This window comes from Triturus cristatus, chromosome 2_2 (genome assembly GCF_964204655.1).
Source record: "Triturus cristatus chromosome 2_2, aTriCri1.1, whole genome shotgun sequence".
NCBI lineage: Eukaryota > Metazoa > Chordata > Amphibia > Caudata > Salamandridae > Triturus > Triturus cristatus.
Genome location: NC_140582.1, coordinates 177023192 through 177042977, shown reverse-complemented (window position 1 = coordinate 177042977; position 19786 = coordinate 177023192). Strand labels below are relative to the sequence as shown.

Sequence of the window (19786 nt, the reverse complement as noted above, 5' to 3'; positions counted from 1 at the left end):
GGAATAGTAATATTTATCCACCCGCTAACCAACACTTTCTCTACTGTCCCATTCGCTGGAGTGGGAAAAGTAATTTTTATCCACCCGCTATCCAACACTTTCCCTTCTGTACCACTCGTTGGAGTGGAAATAATAATTTTATCCTTTACGCTATGCAACGTTTTCAGTATTGTTATATTTAATCTAGTGTAAAATATTGTTTTTAAAAAAATATTTATTTAAATGTTTTAACTTCAAATATATAATGTATTTATATATTTATATTATAGGTTTATTAATATATATATATGTAATTATATTTTAAATTATGTTTTTAACTTTTTATAATTAAAAATATTAATTCGTTGCGCGCGCTGCATCGCAAAATGCGATGCAGCGCGCGCAAAGGAATTCGTTTTATTAATTTTAATGTGTACTTACCTCCATTCATTCATATTCCGGTGTTTACATTTCCCCACCCTGCCCCTCCCCCGCCTCACTGCCCCACCGAACTCCCTCCACGAGCCGCTACTGCTCTAGAAGAAGAAGCACATTCATGAATGTATACCATTTATACCGCCTAAATCTCCCTTGTGGGTTGACCCTCTTATGATATACAAAATGAAGGTGTTCTTGAATGTTTGGGTTGAAGAGAGCACTGATGGACAGACATTCTGCCAGTGTGCATGTGTCAACATTCAAACAGTATAACAGCAATAAGCAGGAACCCCTTATTATAAATGCCTATATAAGTTTAAATACCGGGATACCCGAATCTGTGAGCTGCTGTCAATGCCATATTCAGATAGCTGTATTTTATTTTTTTTAAACGTGAATTGCTAAAAATAACAGACTTATGGGTAGAAATTGCAATGCACATTCATCGCACTAGAGGGACTGATACAAATTTAACGGCGAAAGTAACGCTTTTCCATAATGATGGTATTTTGTTGTTGCCTTAAAGGCAAAAAGAAACTTCTCAAGATTAATGGAATTTTAATGGCAGCTTAGAAACATTTCCTATGAGACTGCAAACCTTCAGCAAAACCTAGAATTCAAACATGGACCTGTAAAATGTATTCTTCAAGCTAACTGGAAATACTTTCGTGCTGACTAAAATACGGTGAATAGCATTAATAGTTCTGGAATGTATTTATTTTAATGCTATGCTTCAAGCCTTCCTGGTACACTGCTTGCATCTTCAGGCCGGTGTCCTCAGCTTTCTTTGTAATATCGACGTCTTTTTTTTATGTCTGTTACTGCTTTGCCTGAATCCTCCTCATAACAAACTTTCACTTTTTATTGTGAGATGTGTAGTTATAGTAGTGTCTGAACATTAAATCCTAGGCTTAGACTGATCTGAGATATTGAAAACCTGTTTTGCGTTATAATTACTTATGTGTGCTTGTTTAACATGGTCAAACATTACAGTCTGTGCTGCGCCTGTTTGTCTCACTGCATAAACATTATTCTATTAAAAAAGGGTTGAGTAACAGTCGTGCAGAACTTTAAGATGTTTCGTGTGTTGCTTTCTAGCCAGAATATCCCTTCAACTAAGAATGTTGGAGGTAAGCAAACATATACGGATTTGATTTAACATATGTGTACGTTACGCATGCGGCATGCTGGATCCAAGCATTTAAAGACATGTGCATTATGTACCTGTATACTAGCCAATGCATAGTTAATGTTGCACAAACGGATGAGTTAGCAGTTGAAATTCTAACCTATTTTAAGTATAATGGGGCATTATAAATGTAGTGTCATGAGCTAAAACAATTCTCAAAATGTTTGAACTATTGCAACACTTTTTACAGAATATTGAGACCCCATCACAAAAATCCATTTTAGGTCGAAACTATTAAGCTTGTGCTTGCCAAGAACATACAGGGGTTTGGAGCCCGACCATTGCGTACCATTGTTTGGCTTTCTAGTCACTAGTTACCAGCTTGTCAATCTTGTGTTTGTCCCTCCCAGGGAGAAAATCCTCTTTACCATTGCTTTGATTGGTGGGCTTCTATGCCTCCAACTGCTTGCTTTTCAAACACAATTTTTTTTCTTTTTGGTTAAGCTCTCCATTAGAATGCATGTGTTTTCCAGCTATCTCCCTTGTGCACTTCTCTCCCGCTGCACTCTGTGTTGTGCTCTGTTGCCCATATGCTTCCCCCGTTCCTCTCCATCTTGTGCTCACTCTTGTGTCCAACCTTTTTTGCCCGTGTGCTTCTCTCATGCCCGCTCCATGTTGCTGCCTCACCCACTTCTTCTCTTACCTACCCCTGCCTTTTGAGTTGCCTCCTGCACCCACGTCCTCCTTCTCCGTTGCTTGTTGCTTCTCCTCCCCACCCCTCCCACATTGCTCCCCCCTAAACCTTCTGTATTGCCCCACCCTCACCCATCGTTTCACTCCCTCTCCACCTGCACCCTTTGTATTGACCTCTCCAACTAAGCTTCTAAGAAACTATTTGCATTGTTTTATTTGTACTTACCGATCCAATTTAGGCTTTATTTTATTTAGCCATGCTGCATAGCATTGGAGATGCTGTAAAGCATAGCTTAAAACAATTGACAATGCAATTGGTCTGAAAGGTGAGACCTATTGACTGTTCCAATGCTTATTAATTAAAATGATTGAGATTACTCGTGCACCTACTGGATTTATGGAAAGAAAATAATAGTTCTGGTTTTCCTGTAGTAAAGCAATGCAAAAAGGCCACGGCAGTGTTTATAGTGGTTGCAATGGTAATGGTTGTGGCGTTTAATGGTGGTCGTAATGGCTCACACCCATTGTAAACACATTAAAAAAAAATGTGCAGCAAATAAAATGCAATACAGTTTTGCTTTCTATATAAAATGCATGTAAGACTTCAATTTGTGAAGATTGGCTATGCGTTAGATATCAAACAATCCCTGAAGGTTGTAAAGCAAGCATTGCTAGAGACAGGCAGATATACAAAACACCAAATAGCAGGAGACGAGAGTGTACTACTCCTCTGAGTGGCCTCAAAGCCCACTATATATTTTAAAGAAATGGCAAGAATAAGTCATGTAGTTATGTTGTCAAACAAGACTATAAATAGTATGTGGTAACTACAAACACATCATGCTGTGGAGCTAGTGCAATGTTTCAACTCAATGACTAATTTCTACTCTTCAGATGCCAAATGTGAGGATAATCATTCCTAGAACAAAAGCTATGTGATGCATTTGATATTTGATGAACGTTCACAAATCAGTCTCTAATTCATTTTTTGTGCCTCAGTCAATAACTGGTTTTTTTATCCTATGAATGTGTGTAGACTTAAGGAACTGTAGAGATGACAGTAAGGAACATCGGCCAAATTACACAAACTCTTCCGATCACCCATTTCTGCATTCTACTACAACATTTGAAGTGCAGAGGAAGACAATGTTCCTAATTAAGGAGCTACCACTGGTTCCAACAGAGGTCATGATGGCATCAGAAAGGTCATCCAACTGGCTGGGGAATTAAGAGTGGCCGGCAGGCCACCATATGAAGTAGCATCACCTCTGCCCTAGACCACAGTGTAAACCATGCGCTCACCCAAAGGCAGCTCTTTGCTTGCCCTGTGGTATTTTCGGAACATACTAGGCCAGGGCAAAATTTCAATTACGCGTGTTCAATTCATGTAACTTCTGGCATTTGCGTTATGCTCTTTAGAATAGATTTAATTCTATTTCTGCTATTTTTTGGCATGAAGTGCGTCTTCACGTCTAAAATTGACACGAGAATACATATTGCACTAAAATATAGTGCAAAAAGCTAGATTCGCATTTTGCATCATCTTGCATACATTCTCTAGAATTTCACGCTATTACACAACAGTAAATTATATCAATTTCGCACATCAAGGGAGAATACTCCCATCAAATCTCACCCACATTTGGGACATTTGTAATATGAAAAACGGAAATATTTCCAACACCTTGAGTACGTTTTCACTGCCCTGTTTAGTCACTCCAATTCTGTCATTGTTGATCTCCTACAATGAGTAAACTACAAGTCGGACACTTTCAACAGACCGTATCTTGAATGCTCCGGGATGTTAATGCAGAGCGCTGCTGCCCAGCGCCCTCAAAGGCTCCAGGAGCTGGGCGTGGAGAAGGGTTTGAGGGTTGGGGGTCGTGCTCCCAAACTTACCATACCAGTAGGGGGATGCTGCACTGCGTGCACACGCTATGGTATGTCACACACCATAGCCCCCCAAAAACTATTCTGCTGTTTGTCATTGGTGAACACTGTTTTCAGCTGTGGATTCCACGTGGGCAAAACATCACCTTGATGACAGAAACAGCGTTCTCTCAGATCAGCTACACCGATGTATTCAGGACACTTAAAAGTAACCATTCCAGCGATTTGGCCTTAAGCAGGTTTGCTGCTTTCTGATAGGAAGGAGTAGTACCGCGTTTTATTTTGGTGATTTAATATTTGAGCTCGCTCGATTTTCAGAATCGTTACGTTTTTTATAGATTGTTCGGTTGTGTTGCCAAACTTCCCCATACCGGGCTCTTGCTCCACATTAATATCAGACTACCGCCGGCTTCATGGTTATACCTATAATGCATGACAGGAGCAGGACGCGCTGCGTCATGAGCTGCACTGTGCACGACGATGTGACCAGGGATTGATTAACTGCAGCCCTTTTTCCACCAGTATTTCCTTCGTCACAGGTCTTCTTTAGGCATGAGCTGTTTCTAGTTGAAAGATGGCACACATATACGTTGGTGGGGTGGGGGGGGGAGAGAATCGTCACACAGACACCTGCAAGGGACACAAGGAACTCGGAATTTTAAAACCTAACGCAGTGACTGCTAGCTACACATTTCTTCTCTAAAATGATATGCATTGCCACTTGAAAATATTTTCAGAATACAAAATATATTTTTTTAATATTTTCTTTTGGTGATCCAGCTTCGATTTTTAAAAAACTGTTAGACGTCTCCTTCCCGTGGTTTTAGAGCTGTGTTGTGTTTTTTTACAGAATCTTATCGGTTTTTTTTAGGTGTGGGTGACTTTAGTTACAGTGTGTTCTTTATTCCTTATCCTAAACATGGTGAACAGACACTGAAGGAATGGAGTGTGAGTTTTTTAAAAGAAAAAAGACATTGCAAGGTCAACTGCAGTGGGGGTTCATAATATGGATGAATAGTGGGGCGGGCACACAAGTGCATACTCACTAATCATAAGCACACACATCTGCATGCACACTCACTCACACCCATACATTTACAAACTTGCACAGGCACACATACACCTGCAGTTCAGAAAGACATAGAAACGCACACAACCATTCACAGCACACCCACACAAATGCACATACATTTATACATATACACATGCACCCAACATTTAGAAAGTACTTACGGGCTGGGGCAGTGACAGTAGAGCTAGGCACAGGGGAGAAGCACAGAGGCCTCTGAAGTTGCTGAAGGCTTCAGGTAGGGAAAGGACACACAGAGGATTCTGCCGCCTCCTCTCATTCACTGTCCTGTCATGGGTCAGCTAATGACAGGAGAACCTTCCCTAACTGATCACAGACTTGGGTGACATCAACCCACTCTGTGATGAGGCGTCATTGATGGACAGTCATCCCTGTGCACTTCAGGGATTGAACCTGAAGCGCCCAGGGCTGACTCAATCCGTGATGCTCCCCCTCATCATGAGGAGGAAGACCTCACAGGGCTTTGCATTGCTGGGAAGTTCATTTCTATCAAGGCTGTGATATATTCAGCCCAGCATAGCTTGGTTCAGGCTGTCAGGTGTCTGTGTATTAGCACATGCAGAGCACCAGGCTGCCATATTGTGACATGATGTCTGTTAAGCTGAACTTTGCTCAGCTTGACACACGCTCATTATCCTTTGGAAATGGGAGGAAGTGGAGCCCTAGAGCCTTTAATGACGAGCCGCGGTCTGCCTACAGCTCATACACTTACACCCTTATTATGAGTTAAGCGGAATACTGTGAGGTATTTACCACATTATATTGTATTTTAAATGCATTTATTTAGCGCTTAATACACCTGAAAAGGCGTTGAAGCGTTTTTTTTCGGCGAGTAGCACGCTACTCCAGAACCCATAAAGGATTAGTGGTGAATTAGTATAGTGAAATATGAAAGTAATTTGAGTGGTGGATATGTTAGTTATTTGGATTGAGAAGGATAGCGGAGATATAGAAGAGGGAAAAGGGTTTGCATTTATTTAACGCTTGCTACCCCTGATGAGGCGTTGAATCGCTTTTTCAGCAAGTAGCACACTACTCCGGTACTCATAAAGGATTAGTGGTGAATTAGTATAGTGAAATGTGAAATGAATTTGAGTGGTGGACATGTTAGTCTGTTATTTGGATTGAAAAGGGTAGTGGAGGGATAGAAGAGGGAAGGATTTTGAATTTTGTTGGTTTGTTTTGGAGCTCATAACAGTAGAAGGAGGCTTGGGGTGAGTTAAAGGGAGGTGGAGGGTCAAGAGTTAGAGGGAAGGGTTTAGAATGGCTTGTTTTTGGGATCAAAATAGTAAAAGAGGTATGAGATTAAGAAATGAGAGGTACAGTAGGGAAGAGTACAGAAAGGTTTGTTTTGGGATCATCGTAGTGGTATGGGGTTTGGGATAAATGAGAGAGTGGAGGGAGAGGATATACAGATAGAGATATAGGGTGAGAAATAGGGTAGTGCACTGGAAAGTAGTAGAAAGAGGTTTGAGATGAGTCAGAGAGTTGAGGTAGAATATATATTGAGAGCGGTGTAGGATGAGAAATAGGGTAGTGCATTGGATATGCTGAAGTAGAAGAAAAGTGATTAATAAATAGATCCATAAGTGCATGGAAGGTAAATAGATGCATAATAGGAGGTAGTATATGTAGATTGAAGATACATTAAATAAACTCTGGCTTTCAAGTGTTGTACTTTGTACTACACATGGAGTAAATACTATTTTCTCAGAGTAAGGCATTTACCATATGTGGTAAATGCCTCTTATTCAGACTTTTTAACTTGCAAATGAAGCATAACATTAGGGCGTGGCATAACTCTCATAATTCCGTGTAGTGTATTTACGAGGAATTACCTAAGAATGCCACTAGATTATGCTTGAATTATGAGGGAGGAGGGATTTTGCATTTAGCTCTATTCCTTAGCTCAAAAATGCCACTGCTTATCTAAAATAGATGCGAGGATGCATTTTGCGCTCAGAAATAGCACTAAATGCAGAACATGAATAATGAGTGCGAGCAGTCACTCGCGCACACTAAATGTGCTCTTGGCATAAGAATTTTCCCCCCAAATTACTTTTAATTATGTGATCAGGAGTAATCGAGTAACCATCAGTATTTTGCATCAAAGCGTAAAGTAGAATTACCGAAATTACTCTGTTTACTCCACCATAATTGAAATTCTGCACAGTCCTACAAAGCATGAAGACTCAGTATTTAATACACACAATTCCACATGTTTTGCCTGTTATATGGGTTTTTCCCTCAAGAAAATTCTTCAGGTTTGACTTGCCTAAATATTTCGGGAAAATTACAAGGGTGAGATAATTGTCACAAAACTCGTAATTTCAATCCCGGATCAGAGTTTGGCCTTTCACTTCTAATGAGGGCTTAGATCTCATCATAACGTGCTGATTAATTGGTATGATGTTTATCGCACCTGATAAAATCCAACTGCTTTAGGTCAGAATATATCAGGTACGATAAATAAAATCCAATTATGAATTTGTTGTTAATTAAATGCAGATATTGTGCCTACCACATCAAAATCCCCGTTGTTTTAGTAAACACTTTGGGCCCGATTCACAGGACTAACTTAAGACAAAATCCTAAACTTACTACCATTTTGGTATTCACAGAAGGCACTTACTCATTTTGGTATTCACAGAAGGCACTTACTCATTTCGGTATTCACAGAAGTTAGGACTCCTAACTTTAGGACTCCTAAATGCCTTCTGTGAATACCGAAAGCCTTAAAATTCGGATTTTTCTCAGTTTAGTAGTAGTATAGTTAGGACTCCTAACTTTAGGACTCCTAAACTGAGAAAAATCCTAATTTTAAGGCTTTCGGTATTCACAGAAGGCATTTAGGAGTCCTAAAGTTAGGAGTCCTAAATTTAGGACTACTAAATTGAGAAAAATCCTAATTTGAAGACTTTCGGTATTCACAGAAGGCATTTAGGAGTCCTAAAGTTAGGAGTCCTAACTATACTACTACTAAACTGAGAAAAATCCTAATTTTAAGACTTTCGGTATTCACAGAAGGCATTTAGGAGTCCTAAAGTTAGGACTCCTAACTTCTGTGAATACCGAAATGAGTTAGTGCCTTCTGTGAATACCAAAATGAGTAAGTGCCTTCTGTGAATACCAAAATGGTAGTAAGTTTAGGATTTTGTCTTAAGTTAGTTCTGTGAATCGGGCCCCCAGCATTTTTCCTCCCATAAATATTGGTATATTTTGACCTGTCATTATTTATCATAAATCTCATAATTCTCATAACTGCAATATGTGGGGCAATAACAGTTACCGCACACATCTCAATTAATCAGACCATCATAATTATGGCCGTAGACCAAAAATTCTACTAGAGTGGTTCTCATAATGAGCAGCCTGGTAAATTGTGACACGTGAGATAACTGCTGCTACCACACATATCACAATTATCAGTTTGGGATAAAAATCGGAAGGTGAAAACTTTATTGAGCTAAAAATGGTATATAGTAACTCGAACTTGTGGCTTTTGGTGTGCTAAGCACCAAAATTTGATTTGCATATTATTTCCCAAAAACTCATAATTGGGTGGTACCATCGCACCTGATAAATTCGGGCTAGGCATAGTGAATTTTATCAGATGCGATAAATATCACACTGATTACTGGGCCATTCATATTGAGGACCTTAGTGCCTGAGTTACAGACAGCACAGCTCCAAAACATGGCAAGGCAACCACACTCTCTGTACTATAAAGGTAAGTTGACGTAATACTTTCGATGGCTGACTTCCAAGTACTTCTTTGATCTGCGTGTATTTTATGGAGGAGATGAAGAATTATGATTTTTGGTTCTCCGTTTGTTTAATCGGTGATATAATCAATAAAGCTACAACGCAGTACCAAATCCATGATTTCCCCAAAAAGTCACAGACTGACTAAGTTTTCATAAGGTCCATGTTTAGTATGAAACGATGCCATCCTTCTATTTTTTGATGGAGGGATTTCGTTTTTTATATTGTTCTGAAGCATGAGACTGCCGTCTACTTCAATTTTGGCAAATTATAAATAATAAAAATTGGATTTCAGATGGGCCACTAGTGATCAATGTCAGAGAACTTTTCCGATCACAGTAGAAATATCTTCACCACCCAATCCTGCCACAACTCTGCTGTATTTCAATCATAACCAGGCACACACACACTTTTGTGCACCTGATGATTTCACTTACCCTTGACTTACTACAAGTCGATACCTTGAAACATACACTTTTTTGTAGATTGTGACTATAATTGGATTTTTTGTAATACAAGATGAAGTAACAGCCATTAATATCTGTTTGTTGTTTGCAAACTCTAACTTCAAAGATAAGTTGAGCTTCTAAAAAAGCATGAAAATGATATTTTCGGGCAGCTCAGTTTATTTTCTGTTTAAATGTGCATATAGGAGGTCGGCCCACAAGTACATCCCTCGATATGTAATTATTAGTGGAGTTTTTGGGGAATCCATTTACAAACAAATGACACAAATATCAAATTTTTCAAAAGGCTCCCAAAAATGTCTCCATTCATAATGACCCTGTCCCTATCGCCATCCTGATCATCTCTGCCATTTAGGGTGAATGTGGTGGGTGTGAATATGTTGATATTTGCACACAAGTGTGCCAACACGAGATGGATAGCATTGAGACCTTGCATGCCAGGATTTAGAGCTCCAGTGTCAGTCCTGAAACCTGGTGTTCTGGGGTATGACACCTGTTATTGAAGGTCACTGTTAAAATTATTGAACAGCTAAGCACATTTTTACTATATTTGACTCCACATATATGTACCTTGATGGTATATATGACGTCAAGGTCCGTAGGTGTAGAGTTAAGAATAGTAAATCTATGCTTACCTTTTTGAACTTACCTTCTCAATATTTTGACCTCAATATTTTTGAGCCGATACTCTGCGGACACAATATTTTTGGTTCCGATATTCTGTCAGGAATCCAGTCCAGTTACTACCACCTCTGTATACATACAGCCATATCTTTGCAAACATTATTCACCTGCTGTAATGTTTTCATCCTCCTATCCCACCTTCAACCATTTCTTTATATGGCCACACTCAAGCATTTACCCATCCATATATACTCAAGCATGAATTCATCCAATCACATCTACCCATGCACCCACCCAGCTATTCTCCTATAACATCTTTCCACCCATACTTCCATGGTTGCTTGCACCCAGCGCATCTAGCAACTTTTCATCTACAAGGCTTCTATAAAGCCAACAGTCTGTCAATGCATCTCTCCAACTTCCACGTATCTACCTGTGTCCATATGCGTTGTCTGAATACACATGTGACTGAGTGTGTGCTGTGAATTTGTGTATTACCCGTGTTTCATATGGGATCCTACGAGTGCGATATCTGTTTGTGCATTCTAACTCATATCACACAACAATGCGCAGACATTGAAACAAAAAGGTCATACACTTCTAAAAGACCATATTCCAAAAATAAACTTGTGCACTTTGTCTCATACACTAAAGAAGCTCTTTAGCTCGTAACATGCTGATCACTTCAGTAGGACGTCCATAATTCCCATTGCCATATTGGCAGACCCTTTTTAGCAGTCTCCTTTTCAGCTCAGAGAAACATGAGCTTTAATGAAACCGCGAACTGAGTGCCAAGAGTGATCCCGCTGCAGAAACTGAAGAGGGACCCCCAAGTCTCCTGTATCTCACAAATATGCATTGGGCTTTGGTGGAATTGGGCCCCTCTGTAGGGTTTGGGGGCCCCTGAAGGTTTTGCATCCCCCCCCCTCCCTCCGCCACGCAGGGGTTTCAGAGTTCTTTGTTACACCTGTTAACAAAGATCATGTCCATTTCAAAGAGTGTGTTCGCCCTTCACTCTCTTCCTGATAAACCCACCTTAGAGACGCGTCCATCTGTATTAAGCACTTAATTATATTGAAAATGTCATTTTCACTCCATATACTTTAACATATCAATTAATCACTCAGAAATGAGCCGTCCGCGCCAAATCAATGATCTCAGGGAGCGTCATTGAAATTGCAAATGCATCTTAACAAGATATATAGACTTGCCGTTTCACATTAGTGTCACCCTTCGACTTTCGCAGTCGCGATTTAGGGTTTATGTCGTAAATAGCATGTCAACTCTGTCATCAATAATTTAGATTTCGTTTGAAATGAACGAGTTTCAGACACGGACTCTTCGCCTAGATTTCAGTGCAGGGCCACCTGTCTCCAATTTTCTTTTATCGATGCACACTAAACCCCATCATGTGGAAGAGACTGAGGTAACCATGGATCCTTCGTAAATGTGTTCATTGAATAAATGAACGTGCTTCCCGCCCACCAGACCCACCAGAACTGCCATTAGTGCAAGCAAACCCAACATCAGGGGCAGATTGCCAGTTATAATTATGCACACCAGCACACACGCGCATGCGCACTGCCACACACACCACTGGCACATAAGCATATGCACGCGCACATATGCACAGAAACACATGCACCTTAGGAGAGGTTTGGTGTTTTTTAAAATGTGCAAAACAAATTGTGACCACGAAAACGTTCTTACTGAATCGAACTGACATTTTTATCTGTATATACACATATTTACATTACACGTGTAAATAAAACGGGCATAAATTACCCTGAAGTTTAACCATTTTAAATCTGGCTTCATTTAGCTCTTGGAAATCAATCCATCTCTCCGGGACTGTTCACAAAAAAGACATAAGAGGGAAGACCCGAGACTGCAGTCAGTTCACAATGCGCTGCTTACTCGGTCACCACACTTACCCAGTGAACACACTGCTCTCCTCACTGCATAAGCGGGCTCCATACATCGGGAACCCATAGGAACACCAAAGCAGCAGCGTGTAAGAAGCCATGACAACTGCTTTCTGCTGGAATATACCAAACATTAACATGTGGGGGCAGCCAACGTCTGGCAATGAATATGTGCATACATAGCCCGTCAGCACTATGAGAAGAAGCAACAGTGTGTACGAGCACATCACTCAGGTGTATCTAATACTTTTAAAAACACTCAACAAGTGGGGTCTCTAGCATTTAATGATGAAAACTACAAATCGGGGGGCATTTTCAGCATGTACCACACCAGCATTCCCCCAGTGACTGCAAGCATTCAAACATGTTGGCTCCTGACCTTGAAAACGGATCGATTTTGCATCTGCTGAATGTCTATAGCAGCACACAATTTTCAAAGATTTGAGCAACCCTAATTACTGACTAGTAGTATAATATTAACAAACATTAGCAAAGCCAATAGGTCTGGAGTTTGCACCTATCATTGGTATTTCCAATGCATATTTTGAAATAGTTCTTGTTAAACTTTATTACAAAAACATTTTTGGTTCATCAAACAATAATGCCCATTTTTGATTAATCACAAAGCACACATTGGGTCAGTAGTCCCTGACAATAGAAGAGACTAGTGTTTCTATTTCATTTACCCCATGGTGTGTGCTGTAGAAGATGGAACCAAATAGTGAATGACACAACAGAAGAACAATGGATGAAGAGAGCTGGTTGAAAGTGTATAAATATATAAATATGCGATCAAGGCCTCCTGAAGGCCGAAACGCGTAATGGCGGACACGAAGGGCATCTAAAAAATAAATTATACTTCGCACCGATTACTGGGTCTGTTTTCGTCTGTTCCGGAGCATTGGATTGCTGTGGCGAAGTTTACGACATATATATATATATCATTTGAGATATCATCAGTGATGTCCCTGACCATATCATGAGTGATGTAATATGTGAGGTCATAAACAGTGCATTGCAGGGGTGTAAGTTTTAGTTATCTTGGATAACCATAACTGCTGAATTCCACTGGTTTTGTACGAGTGAAATCTGAGCCTAACTATAACGCCCCTGTAACTTTTGGTTTCTTAAGTGAATCTCTAAGATGTTTTGATTTTTTTTCTTAATTGTAACCACTAACCTTTGATGATGAGTGTGTGAGTGAGTGCATGAGAGTCTCAGTAGGTCTGTGAGTTGGTGTGAGAGAGTCTGAGTGGGTCTGTGAGTGTGTGCGTGAGTGTCTGAGTAGGTCTGTGAGTGTGTGAGTCACTGAGTGAGTCTGTGAGTAGGTGTATGAGTGTCTAAGTGGGTCTGTGATTGGGTGTCTGAGTGGGTGCATGAGTGTCTGAGTGGGTCTGTGAGTGGGTGCATACATCTCTGAGTGGGTGTGCGAGTGTCTGAGTGGGTATGTGAGGGAGTGTGTGAGTCTCTAAGCGGGTCTTTGAGTGGGTGCATGAGTCTCTGAGTGGGACTGTCAGTGGATGCATGTGTGCCTGAGTGGGTCTGTAAGTGGGTGGTGAGTTTTTGAGTGGGTTTGTGAGTGAGTACATAAGTCTGAGTGGGTCTGTGGGTGAGTGAATGGGTGCCTTAATTGTTCTCTGAGTGGGTGCATGAGTGTCTGAGTGGGTGCATGAGTCTTAGAGTGGGTCTGTCAGTGGGTGCGTGAGTATCTGAATGGGTCTGTCAGTGGGTGTGTAAGTCTCTGAGTGGATCTGTCAGTGGGTGTGTGAGTCTCTGAGAGGGTCTATGAGAAGGTTTATGAGTAGGTGTGTGAGTCTCTAGGTGGGTCTGTAAGTGGACCGTGAGTCTCTGAGCTGGTCTGTGAGTGGTTGCATGACTGTCTGACTGGGTCTGTGAGTGGGTGCATGAAAGTCAGAGTGGGTCTGTGAGTGGGTGTGTCAGAATATCAGTGGGTCTGAGAGTGAGTGCTTGAGTGTCTGTATGGGTTTCTGAGTGAGTGCATGAGAAAATGAGTGGAGCTCTGAGTGAGTGCATCAGTCTCTGAGTGGGTCTGTGAGTGAGTATGTGATTCTCTGAGTGGGCTTGTTAGTGGGTGCATGAGTGTCTCAATGGGTCTCTGAGAGGGTGAATCAGTTTTGAGTGGATCAGTGAGTGGGTCCATGAGTCTCTGATTGGGTCTGTGAGCGGGTGCACAAGTGCATGAGTTTCTGAGTGGGTCTGTTAGTGGGTGTCTGAGTATCTGAGTGGATCTGTGAGTGGGTGCATGAGTCTCTGAGTGGATGTCTGAGTGGGTCTGTAAGTGGGTGTATGAGTGTCTGAGTGGGTCCATGAGTGAGTTCATAAATGTCTGAGTGCATCTGTGAGAGGAAGCATCAGTCTTTGAGTGGGTGTGCGAGTGTCTAAGTCAGACTGAGGGTGGGTGTATAAACATATATATATTTTTTCTGTGATATTCACAAATTCGTTGCAACATATATTCACAAATTTGTCATGACGTTACATGGGGGACGCCCTGACAGTCATGTCGAATTCGCAAATATTGCGAGTGGAAAAAAATCAGTTTTTCAGCATGTTATTGTGATTAGGGGTTCCTCAAACACCCCATATTCCTCTTAGGGGTTTAAGGGCACATGCGACCTGACCCCTTATGCAACGTTCTGCCATTTGCTTTGAGCCCCGGGGACTGTTCCGATGAGGTAAAATAGCATCGGCAACTCTCTGCTCAAATTGCAGCCAGCCAATCACAGCATTCCTGTTGGCGTGTGCGTTGTGATTAACCATGAAATCATCACAAACTAGCTGCGATCGCAGATAAACAAATTAGGATTTTCTCAAATGTCAACTACAGAATGGATTTACTCTAGATATTTGAAAGCGTCATCTGTGAACCAAAATCTACCTTTGTGTTCTTAGCCCCCACTTGACAGATCATCCTGAAACTTCCCAAGCACAAGATTCACTGGGGCACCTTTTTGGGCAAATTTTGTGAAGCTTCATCAAACAACGGCAAGACATAGACAAGTCAAAAAATGCTTTTCCTATGGAAACATGGTCCTAACTATAGCTACCTACTGGCAATCGCCAGTAGGTAATGTGTATATATATATATATATGTATATATATATACACATATATATATGTGTGTGTGTTTGTGTGTATATATGTTTGTGAGTGCGTGTATGTATATATATTTGCGTATATATGTATATATATAAAATGTATTAAGTAATAATGGAATTTATGATGTGCAGCACCTTCAAAGTATGAGAAGCAACTGATCATCATCACACTCCATGCTCTGTTCCGTGTACACACACCCACACACACACACATATATAATTACTCAATAAATAATCCACAATTTATCGACAACAGGTGCATGTGCGTTGTGTAAATCCTGCAGGAATCAAACCCATTCCCTGCAGATTATATATGCATTCTATGGCCATCTAGACTACTCATTTCATTAGCACGCATTGAGGGCCTCCTCCATGCTGTAGTATGTCTCATCTAGGGCTTGAAGACATAGGCTCACATCCCCATATCTTGGTGAAACTCTACTAGCACAGTTTGCTAAATTGTACCTTTTTCAAAACCAGCTGCTTCATTTACAAAGACATCACGACTAGCATACCTGCTTATTTTGCAGAAGAGCTGACCATCACTGGTGGTTCTCGGCAAACCTAAAGCCCAGACGCCATTAGATTGCCGACTAAAAAGTGTAAAAAAGAGGAAATAAGGCAGCTGGACCTTTCCATGTACACACCCAGGAGTGGGAACAGCATCCCAGTATCCACCAGGACTTCAGCAACCCTGCTCCAAGTCAGGAAGGAGTAGAAAACTCACCTCTTTAAAGAACATGACATCACAATGTATTAACAGTCCATACCTCAGCTACCGCTCACACCACACGTTGACTTTATGGTAGTCTTTCAAGCTGCACAGCCCTCCACTGCCTTTAAGCTTGGATCACGCTATAGAAATGCCATATAAATACATACACGTGCAGCACTATCACCCACTCAAGCATTCCGCATTCCCTGAGACTCTAAACCATGGAAAAAGGCAGGGTTACCTATCCCAAGCACAAACAGGTCAAACCTGGAACAGAGGAAACGGAGAGTGGCAAAGGGTCTCACATCAAATATTGCATTCAACAACCGGGCATCAATGACCTCTGACCTCTAACGTCCCACGGTTGCTATATCATCAGGCACTGCCGCCCGGAAACTATCGACGACGAAAACCCAACCAAACTCCTCTCGACATCCCAAAAAACACAGAATAAAAGGAAACAAATTCGAACAGAGAACAACAGTCAATGTCTCACTAAAGTTCACAGTCTCTGCTCAGTAAATTGCGAAGAAAACACCACTGACTGGGAAAAAAAAACATGGTATTAATAATTATGAAAAGTCTTAACTCTCTCATTTCCGATCAACCAACAGCTATATAATAGGCACAGATGAGAGCAGATATAAATGTTACTGCTCAAACCAAAATCAACCTGAAACTGTAGCAGTCAATGTATGAGAAAAGACAAATATTTCAAAATGCCCGTATTAATAAACCGCCTCTCTGTACACCTTGGATGGAAATGTATCCGCCCATCCCGTTTCCTGCGTTTTCAGTGCCCCGCAAAGTAAATCCCAGTCCCTATTAAAGGAGAGGGGCGAACTACTCACCGCCTGCTCAGGCATTCTCCTCTCCCGCTCTCTCCCAGCCGTCTGGCTGCCGGAAGATATGCTGATAAGGTCCCCTCAGCAGCGCAGCAGCAGCAGCAGGCAGGAGCTGCCGCGCGAGAGAGCTTGTGGGGGGCTACACCGAACCATGCATCTCTATCTGCTGCGTACTTTTAGTCCCAGTCATATTATCCACTGTCCGGGCTCAAAAAAAAGTGCGCGCGCGCCCGCGCACTCGCACAGCTGCCTACTTTGTTTTTTAAAGATATCCAGTGCAACGCGTAATGCACGCCGCACGCAGCGGAGCTCGAGCCCTGGGACATATTATGGGAGATTCAAAGATATTTAGCTCTGAGAAGTCCTACTGCGACTTTATTTCAAATAGTTATTGATTGAGTTGAGGAACGATAAGCCAAGTTCTTTGTCTGTCACGCTAAAAATGTATAGGAAAAATGAAACCGCTGTAATTTTTTTTTTACCACCCAGAGAAAATAACATTGAGAGACGTCTGTGAGGTGGAGAGACGTAACAGAGAGCATGCCAACGCTAATTTGATGTATCTCCCACCCAAGAAGTCAATTCGGAAAAAAAACGAGATGAGTGCTTTTGTTGGTTGAGTTGTTATGAAGAGGGCGGTAAGTCCTCCAAGTAGATCTCTTAAGAAAGGTTAACGCATGGGAATGTGCTGCAATGCAATCATTTTAACAGCAAGCATTATAATATCTGTCACAGTTAAAAGGAACAGGGTTGAAGATGAATGACATGCTCTGGTAAAATGCAACTCCCTTCCGTGTATTTGCTCTCAAAACTTAGTTGCAAATAGGTTTCATATTCACTAGACAAAGGGTCCAGAACCGTATAACAATATCTGCCATGGACTAAGTACGACTTAAAAGGAAAGTTTAATATCCTATTGTCACCATGATGTTGGCCAAGCGGCCACATTGCACACCTAATGATGGCCAAGGGGCTTATTTGAGAGCATGTTAGGCAAGGAATTCAAATCTCATCCAGGACAAAAAGCAGGCTAGAGGGAGTAGTACACGATTTCTTGTAGACACATATGATTTGCTGCAGCAGACAAATAATGCTCCTTGGTAATGTTCCAAACCACGAAGTGGTGTATGCATCAGCATTCATATGGCAGAAATTCACCCAGGGAGAAACAGGATGTTGTACATTATTGTGGGGGTATTGGAATCTAATGAAATACAATGCACATCAACTGGGGAACACAAAAAATTATTTCCACATATTCGCCATTAAACACACAGTAACTAAGGACCTGATTACGATGTTGGTCAAAGTTACCTCTGACCGACATCATTGCGGAATCGGGACTGACCGACATCTGGTCGGCAGTCCTGACTGCATTATTTACAATGCGACCACACATGGTGCGGTAGCACACTCCCATTTCCCTATGGGAGCTTGTATTGCGGGTGGACACCGGCCGCAGCGCAAGTTCTAATACAGAAATGTGAGTTTGTGTAAATCCCTGCACCCTGTGGCAGGTATCGCATGGTGCCTGCCACATGGTGCAGGGATTTACAGGGGGCACCATGTGTGCCCCCCAAGCCAACAGCCATAAGTGGCAGAGGCGGACCCCCACCCTAAAGTCGCTGTCCAGCAGCCTTTACATGTCGGAAAGGCTGACATGGAAAGGCTGTGTGAAACTGACATCATAATCCCGATGGCAAAAACGTCATCTAAAGGCATTACATTGCGGTTCCGACTGGCCTCTCGGAAGGCATCCGGAATGACCAGCCAGTTTGACTTCCTACATTGTAATTAGGCAGTCGTAAGTCAAACCAGGGATGCTGGTCAGAAAGCCTCCGACTGACCGACATCATAATAGGGCTCTTAGTGTTTTGCAAAGAATCACACAATTTTCAGTCTAGCAGTGAAGATTTGAAAATAACCTAGTTCCACCAAGGTCAAGGTCCGTAGCTTGGAATCTGGATCACATTCATGAGCTTCTATAGCGAACCGTCTGTAAATGCTGTTGAGTTCTAGCGAATGTTTCAGCAAATAAGGTGCAAATTCTATGTTTTTGCTCAATATTATAAAATATTTCATGGGGGAGAGGGAAGCCCACCTGACCTCGTCTAAGCTCTTTGGATTGGGTCTGGTTTGCAAGTTACAGTGATTCAGGAGGAAGGGAAATAAACAGTCACATAGACCTTCTTAGCTCCCACTTTGAAGAACATAACTTGCTTGAAACATGCCATGTCGAGTTACCTGCTAATGTCAAACTGAAAATCAATGTTACCTCTTACGTCTTGAGTTCTTCAAATTATAACCTATTCAGATATCTTCATGCTGTACGAGAAGCATACACTTGCTTTAAGAGGGCACATGCCTAGTATTCTTCAAGATGCAGCTACAAAAGTGCCTATAAAGCAGGAACTCACACAGGTAGTCCAACCACTCTAAAGCCATATCGATAGCTTAAGATGTACCTACATTTCAGTCACCATACATGTATAGATTGTTCATGGCAAAATTCTGGAAAATATTTATACATTTAGTTAAATTTCTGCTATAAACACAACACAGGGTAGTGGATACAAGCAAAAATTACCGTACATTCGATCAAAATACTGTGTAAAAACAATATTAAAAATAAACTCAGCCTTAGCCTTGAGTATCTTTCCACCTTCCTTTACATATCATGCTTGTTTTCCTCTGACTCATTAGTCTTTTTCAACAAACCGAAACAGAGTGGTCCACATTGAGATTCACAAAAAAACGGAACCTCCTGAGGCTTGAGCCGGGAGTAGAGCGATTTTGCATATTTTAAATAGAAAGTGACAGAATTTCTTTGGTCTTTTAAAAACTTGCACTCACCTGCACCGAGCACTTCGCGCTTTCACGAGCCCTCTGACAGCTGAGATACAAGCTTCCATTGGCGAGGGTTTGTTTTGGTTTCCCTGCCGCCATTGCCCAGGACATAGGCCACGCCCACCCGGTCAGGCCACGCCCACATCTCATCCCCCCTGCCAGCTATAAATCATGTGCCTATACAGGAAGCGCAGCGGACGAGCGCAGCGGGCGCGACGAATGCGCGCCGAAGGCGCGCATAAGGCAAGCTCGTCTGCGCT

The 19786-nt window shown here is 41.7% G+C and overlaps 1 protein-coding gene across 1 annotated transcript in view; it reads right to left on the bottom strand.

Annotated features, from left to right (window-relative positions):
* The window catches only part of LOC146861993 (melanopsin-like), a 1224863-nt gene extending 1208052 nt beyond the window's left edge, over positions 1-16811 (bottom strand). The window contains exon 1 of the mRNA XM_085641148.1: positions 16686-16811. Coding sequence (XP_085497274.1) covers positions 16686-16700 — 15 coding nt within the window. The 5' untranslated portion in view covers positions 16701-16811. The remainder of the gene's footprint in view (positions 1-16685) is intronic.
* Positions 16812-19786: the final 2975 nt, after the last annotated feature.